Genomic DNA, 7500 nt, shown 5'->3' on the forward strand with positions numbered 1-7500 from the left:
GAACCGACTGACAACACTGAAAGATGGAGTGTATATTTTATCAAGTGGCATTAATTTTATTGACGACGCTCCTAAGCGAATGCGACACAAGGCCACACACCTCAAGAAAATTGTTATCTAATGGACAACCTCCTTCATTTGAGGCAAGTATCATGATGTTTACTAGTCTTAAACAATGAATATTGAAAGAGGTCAGTAATCTGGTACTTATTGAGCGTAAGTTAGATGGCAATGGGTCATGCGCCCTTGACACTCGCCGTATCATCATTCTCTTATTTTACTGAACCGATCGTAGGACTTTGACAGCAGTTCGCAAATTCGACAAATGGCCGAACGTACGTTAAAAAAACGCCCGCAGACAGTGAAGAGAATTTTAAGATCGTGGATCAGAAGAAAACCAGTTCCACGGCAGCCTAAGACGGCAGCAAAAGATGCACATCTGGCTAATCGCACCGCCTACTTGGCACAGATCAACAGTTTGCAGGTTCGAAATCGTCGCTATGCGCTATCAAGTTCCTCGTGGGGTCACAGAAATCTTATCTGGTATGCTAACGTACATCCCATGGCTGCAGCGGTTTTTACGGCGGCATTTAGGGTTTGGGCAGAAGTAAGTAGATTTACGTTCCAGCGGCAGTCTCACTTGGACGGTAACGTAGACATACAACTCAAGTTTCTCAAAAGTAAGTGACTTTGAAATCTACCTCAATAGCATGATTAGATGCAAGCTGAATTGTGCCACCTACCTACCGCTGCTGGCATTTTTCAATGACACTAATTTAGAAACAGCAATTAGTAGCGTCTCAGTGATGTGTATTCATTTATTTACATATATATATATTTTATTATTATTATTATTATTATTATTATTTGCTTGTTTTGCGTGCGTAGTTTATCTGATGAAAGACAGAAGAGTAAATTTTTTTCGTCCGTACCACTTTGTATATGTCTTGTACCCTTTTATCATCTTTTACATTCCTAGCGAATGAATATCAACACCAAGAGTTAATTATTCCGCCATTTCACAATATATTAAAAACTGACTGTGACTTTTTTAAGGAAATCTTTGCGTGCAAACAAGACTGGAGAAAACATGGAGAAAGACTGAGGGGGGTGGAAAATGCTTTATGGATGTTGGCTAGGGTTTTTTAAGGAAAACAAGAGAGCTTCAAAAATCTGTTTTCGTTTCCTACCACTGGATGGATTTGTCTTCGGTAGCCCCGAATTCAACTCCTGCACGCTTTGTAAATAGCCAACTGGTCTGCCTCCTACCAGTTGGGGTTTTTAACGAGTTTCTGTTCATTTACGATATTTGTTTCCTTATTTACAGTGTCCCCAATTAGCACAGCAGTGCTAAATACACTGACACTTAAATAAAGTTATTATTATTATTATTATTATTATTATTCAACTCCAGTTAAGCATCAGAGAAAGGGAATTGATCGAAAAACGTCATTTGTGCTGAATTTTTAGGGATGTTTTATCAATTCTTGTCTTGGAAAAGTCCTCTCCGCCTTTTATCTTCTTTGGGTTATTTTTCGCAACTTATCGTGTTACAATTTCCGCCTGAATTTCCGCTGTCGCCGGCTTTGACGGACAGCCAGAGCTACTCTAGAATGCTAGGAATGTCATTATGTGATCACAATTTTAAATTGAACTCCCTGACTTCCCGTTGGGTGTCGGTAGTTGATAGAATATACAAAATGGTGGCTTTTTCTTCTCGTGGTGAAAAAGGAAGAGTGCTCCTTGTGCATGCTTTTACTTTCACTAAAAACTATGTATAACCAGACAAGGTTTTGCCAGACTCGCACCGTATGCTGACTGCCCAAGTATAAACTGAACGGAGTTAGAATAACAGCAGTCGTTGTTTTGAATACGGCTGTTTCGAAAAAGGGTACCGGAATAAAAGCATTAAAATGCACGCTTCAACCTCGAAAGGTATTGTGGGTAGTTTTCAGGTCACGTTGACCTCAGGATCTAATGAAATCTGGGAAAAACGTTACTGTAAGGACGAGGCATTGCGGGTTGGAGGAATTTATTTTTTCATTTGACTTATTAAAACATTGATTACTGGATACCTAGATTACTTTTCGAAACTGTCGCGTGCAATTATGTCCTTTTTTCCAACAAACTTTCTCGAAACAGCTGTAAGCATACAGTCTACGAGACATGTTACTCTTTGCACGCTTTGCTTAACGTACTCGATAGATCATTCACCTATTTGTCGTTATTTCGTCTGCAAGCATTTTGGCCTATGTTACGGATTTCCTCGCTTGTCTGCCTTTGCATAGCTTCCTTTCCTCTGGGAACTGTAGCTGTGGTCAATCATGGAAGTCACGTAATATGCCGATCAATGCGAAGTTTTAACATTCCCCCGCGCCACCCACGGGCATATGGCCGTCATCCGTGGGGGTAGGGAATTTGAACCTTGCCTGGCTGGGGTGGGGAATTTAGACAAGAGGTGTTCAATGTCAGCGAAATAAGAATAAGAAGGTGCGTAAGGTTAAAAGTTCACTTTCGCGAGCGAGTGGCTCAGAAGAAAAGGTTTACAAGACCCAAGTCTTAAGGCTTGCACAATGTGTAGAAAGTCGCGGTCGTTGATTTTGCCATTCACAAAAAAAATGGGTTAGAGAATGGTGTTCCGCTAATGCCTTTTATCATTTGTTAACCAAATTTCTTTTAAAAATCTGGTCTTAGATGGTCACAATGATCCGTATCCATTCGACGGTCCTGGCAACAGTTATGCGCATGCTTTCTATCCTCCTCATGGTGAGGTCCACTTTGACGCTGACGAGAAATGGTATGTCCCTTATACCCACTGCGCAGCATTCTTTGACAAAACCATCTCACCCGTCCAACCTGGCTGTAAAAGTTTATTTCGTGCCGCAGTTCATGAGATAGGACATAGTCTGGGTTTGAAGCATTCTTCTGTTTCGACTTCCATTATGTATCCAACCATAAGCCTGGACACAACAGACGTGTGTCTCGATGATGACGATATCGCGGGTATTCAGCGTCTTGCAGGTATTACTTTATACGTCCATTACTTACCATAAAATACATCGGTGGAATGTTATTCTTTTGTTGCACCTTGTTGGTCTAATTTGTGAAACTCTGTACTCTATTTGTCTTCCCTAATATAAAATACAATGTGTGCTATTTCATCGGTTTTATGGGTTTTAAACTGCTATCGGTTTCTTACACGTCGCCAAACAACGCCTAGAATAGATTGTTTTGAAACTTAGGTCAATTTTATTTTTCTATGCATTTTTGAGATTGGCGGCCATTATCTTCGTCATGTACGAGAGGCATTATTATGCGAAGAATAGATTCATGAGATAGAATACGTTTAATCTACTATTAGTCTCGTACTCAGTCCTTCCACGGTCAAACGGTAGAAAGTACATTTCAGTTACGCGGTAGGATCTAGGTGTGAGATTAACACACCATTTTAACTACGAATCAAGGCTACACAGGTTGTGATATCATCTTTACGTATACAACATATCTATTTTCGTTTGCTGCTTTATGGTGCGAATTGATTGTAGCAAACGAGTCACGCATGCCATGTTCTACAACTGTGTTTCGAGCATACAATGTACAAAGCGCGTATATATGACAGTAGTTAAAGAAATGATGATGATGATAAAAATGGCGGCAACTATAAAAATGATAATGATGTCGAAAATTACAGTGCAGGAAGTATGAATACCAATGTCTTTAATTCTGTTCTGTCATGTCATAATTGGTCTAAGTTAAGCGTTACATTCTCTCTCTAAGGTAAATGTGTCCCCAGAGTGAAAAGTATTTTTAGCTGGCGTAAACATCAGAATGGTGTTTGGGCGACTTACATCATGAAAGGAACAAATTACTGGAAACTTGACGCAGAAACTACCGTTTCTATGCCAACCTATCCGCTGGGTATAGTCAATGGATGGGTTTCTTTCCCAATGGACCCCGATGAAGTTTTTGATTATAGCACTGGGGACGTCACGTACATTTTCAAAGGTTCAGAGTATTGGAAATACTACAATTATGGAGACGTGATGTACAGAGGCTATCCCCTAAGTATAGCCGGTTATTGGCCAGGGATACCAGACAATATCGATGCTGCCTTTTCTACTCTTAATCATTATACCTACTTTTTTAAAGGTAACCAAGTTTATGAATTTGATCAAGGATTAGATACTACAAGTACAGGGTACCCGAAACTTACTTCAGAAGAATGGTCCGGTGTTCCTAACGATCTAGATAGTGCTTTCGTCGATAGGAAAACGAATACGATCTACTTTTTTCATCAAGATTATTATTACGCGTGGAACACAACCACACAAAGCACAAACCCAGGGGGCCTAATCGGTCATACTAAATTTTTTGAAATATGCGATATATAGATATAGTTTAACCCTGTTCCTCAGGGCTAGCAATTAATTTTCTCATGGCAAAAGATGTTAAAGAGTCCCTAATCCCTGTGTATAGTTGTAGATTACCTTTCAAGCGTTTGACAATAAGCAGCTAAATATTGAGTTTAGTATACATTGCTTTGGTACTGAAAGTTGTTACAAATTTAAAATGTCCATAGTCTGTGTTAAAGGAGTCGAAACAACCGCAACGGCAGTAGTGGATACGAATATCATGGTTGAGAAAAAGGTTTCATAGGCAATTCAAAACTGGTAACTCTAGCAAAGATTTATGATCATTAAAGTTTTAATTTAAACATAATTCTAATTTCCCTCGACCTTATCCCAACGAAGTGGTCGTTTTGGTTGTTTAGACTTCTCTTAATTTCAAGTGATATATAATATTGTGACGACGCAACAATATCGTTGCGCATCGACGCTGTTTCTAACAAGTGTTTTCTAATACGCTGCAAGAAACATAGAGACACTTACGACAGTCAGTTTAACGACAAGAGGCTAATATTTCAAAAAACAGAACGCCTCGCTAAGGAATCGACCCTACTTGGCAAAAACTACATTGTCAAAATACCCGACGAACGCCGATCTTGCGTAAGAATTTTTTTAAATGACGATGGGCATTTTCAAGAACGTACGGAAAAGCCCTGATATGTGTCAATGATTATAAGGACTGTTTCATCAACTCAGGTATGTTAGTGTACATATCAAACGACGAGCACATTTCCCCATGACATGTGTGATATAGTGCATTTCATTTCAAATCATCTTGAGCTCGTCTCAAGCTTAGCTCGTGATGAGAGTGATCAAGATAATTTTGTTGCTGTTTAGAAACTGGAAATAAATATTTCTTTCAGAAAAAGTTGTTCCGTTTTCGTGAAACTCGACCCCTGCTATGTATATTTCCTTAAGGTTCCGTTTCGTTAGCCCCTCGGAGTGAATATTATCAAACTTCTCATAATATCACCCCTGAATCAAACATTAACGCCACAAGAAGAAATAATGAAAATTGAACTCGGTGGAGTGCAGTTTGGTCAGAAAGTATACTCGAGGGCGAGTTTGATTTGAAACCACGGGTATGATTTCGGATTTCAACTAGTTCAATTACCACTGTATTACATCCATTTTGATATTACAAAATTCAGTCGCTCAAATGCAGGAGTTTTTAGTCTACAAATATTTTACTGATCCAGTACTCAGCTGGTTTTTAAAAAGTTGCAAAAGCTGTCTTTCATTTTTCTGCAATTTGATTGGTTAAGCAAGCTCTTAAATCTGATTAGTTTTGTGTTTTAGCGAAGCTTTCTCATCAGCTGGGAAAAAGATGCGATTAAGAAAAAAAAGGTGCGAATCGTGTATGAATCGCGTGTATAAATCAAGTAAACTTTATTGTGACATAACCAAAATCTTCGAGCCCTTCCCCCCTTCGGTGATAAACTATGACCAGTCCGTTACGTTTTACAGTTTTCACTATTCAGGCACTTCTATTACTTCTGCCATTTACTTTATGAGGGCCTCGTTGAATAACACATCAGTGACGTTGGCTCCCTATCAAGATATCTTTATTATGACTTGTTTCAGAGCCACTTTATGTTGGAGGTCCCAAAGCGCAAATACTGTTAATCCCAATTTCATTGCTATTCATCAAGAACTAAAAAGCCAATGTTGACTATCGTTTTTGTTGATGTTTCAGGGCAACGAAAGGTTGGGATTTTTCTTATTTGAATCTGTTTACACAGAAATGCCTGTCAGTTGCACTGCAATGGCATTTTTACATCGTCCAGCAAACTAGTGTCAAAATGCCAAACGCTGAGTAGTCGAAACCATTCAGAGCCCCTTTAAATTACACATGATATGACGATAAGAGTAACTGGTGGTTGTGAGTTTAATGGAATCAGTGTAGGATCGTTTAAGCAGCCCATAATAGTCTGTCTGTCACATGGTCCTCGTTGGTTTTGTGGTCAAACAATAGGGACAGTGTAAGTAGAATGAGACGAATGGATGATATCCAGCGGAAATTCCTCTGCCGTAGCATCATTTAGTTGGCATTCTCCCTCGCCATCCGCGTGCTGTGATTTATAATTGATTGATTTGCATGTTGGATTATTCATGCAAAGAAAAGCACAATGAATGGCGGATGACGTTAATTCTTCGTAAATCACATGATTAATGAGAGCATTCCACTCGTAGCTGATGAAGGATTGTTCCTTCTTTATTGCGCTCTTGTCTGTGGTGAAATGAAAAAAAGTGTGTTGTTTCAGGTGTTTATAGGAAGTTGTGTGATGTCGTTTAGGGGTGTGATATCGCTTAATAAGATATGCATACTCTTTGGACTGAGGCCATGAGGGTCGTTTTCATTTCTACGGAAAAACCATATCTTGTAAGAAAAAAGAGGAAAAGGTCTTTTCCACAAGAGGAAGGTATAAATTAAGAAGTATTCCTCTTCTCGAGTTTTAACCGGAATAACTAGTAAATCACTGCATTTTTTTCTATTCCTCCCATCAGCCAATTGCTCCATACTACATTAAGTTGAAACTTAGGCAGCCATCGTTTCTGTTAAATTGATTATTAGGGTTCGCGCCAGCCATTAATTAGCAACTTCAAGTGTGCGTCCAACTAAAAATAACTACTAAATTTGACACAGCCCTTAGTGAAAGTCAGTAATATACAACCTTCCGAATTTGGATGGCGCTTGTGACTGACAGCATGGTAATTAAATATAGGAATAAAATTAATGTAATTTGCAAACTATAATAATATTGTCTCAAACTTTGAACACCTGTTAAATTTTTGTTTGTTTGTTTGTTCATTGGCTTGAATCCTTTTCATTTTGTGACCAACATGAAATAACTGACGCAATAAGAGGGTGATTGATGTTTAAGTTTAAGGTAGTGAAAACTAAGTCATTAAACCAGGGGTTTACCGCAATGATTCAATTTACCCCCTCCCCCCCTTAAATTTGATGTTGTTTGTTAAAAACTGCTCCTATTTTCTAGGCGCTCCATTGAGTAACCACCCTTTTTCTTATAACTGCACCTATTCTGTTTCAGCGATAGCATTATTCGCAACGGACGTAGAGCAATTTTGTCAA

At 38.9% G+C, this 7500-nt stretch overlaps 3 protein-coding genes across 3 annotated transcripts in view; 2 read left to right on the forward strand and 1 right to left on the reverse strand.

Annotated features, from left to right (window-relative positions):
* The window catches only part of LOC149050387 (uncharacterized), a 5305-nt gene extending 31 nt beyond the window's left edge, over positions 1–5274 (forward strand). The window contains exons 1-4 of the mRNA XM_089195171.1: positions 1–143; positions 296–680; positions 2695–3021; positions 3778–5274. The exon at positions 1–143 is cut by the window's left edge and continues 31 nt beyond it. Coding sequence (XP_089051297.1) covers positions 24–143; positions 296–680; positions 2695–3021; positions 3778–4391 — 1446 coding nt within the window. The 5' untranslated portion in view covers positions 1–23 and the 3' untranslated portion in view covers positions 4392–5274. The remainder of the gene's footprint in view (positions 144–295; positions 681–2694; positions 3022–3777) is intronic.
* The window catches only part of LOC149050386 (uncharacterized), a 23491-nt gene that overhangs the window by 5212 nt on the left and 10779 nt on the right, over positions 1–7500 (forward strand). The gene's annotated exons all lie outside the window — the stretch shown is intronic.
* LOC149050388 (C-type lectin-like) overlaps positions 5424–7500 on the reverse strand; it is a 3297-nt gene continuing 1220 nt past the window's right edge. The window contains exon 3 of the mRNA XM_089192498.1: positions 5424–6636. Within this exon, the coding sequence (XP_089048624.1) occupies positions 6371–6636 (266 nt within the window). The 3' untranslated portion in view covers positions 5424–6370. The remainder of the gene's footprint in view (positions 6637–7500) is intronic.

This window comes from Pocillopora damicornis, chromosome 2 (assembly GCF_964200805.1).
Source record: "Pocillopora damicornis chromosome 2, jaPocDami1.2, whole genome shotgun sequence".
NCBI classification, from domain to species: Eukaryota; Metazoa; Cnidaria; class Anthozoa; order Scleractinia; family Pocilloporidae; genus Pocillopora; species Pocillopora damicornis.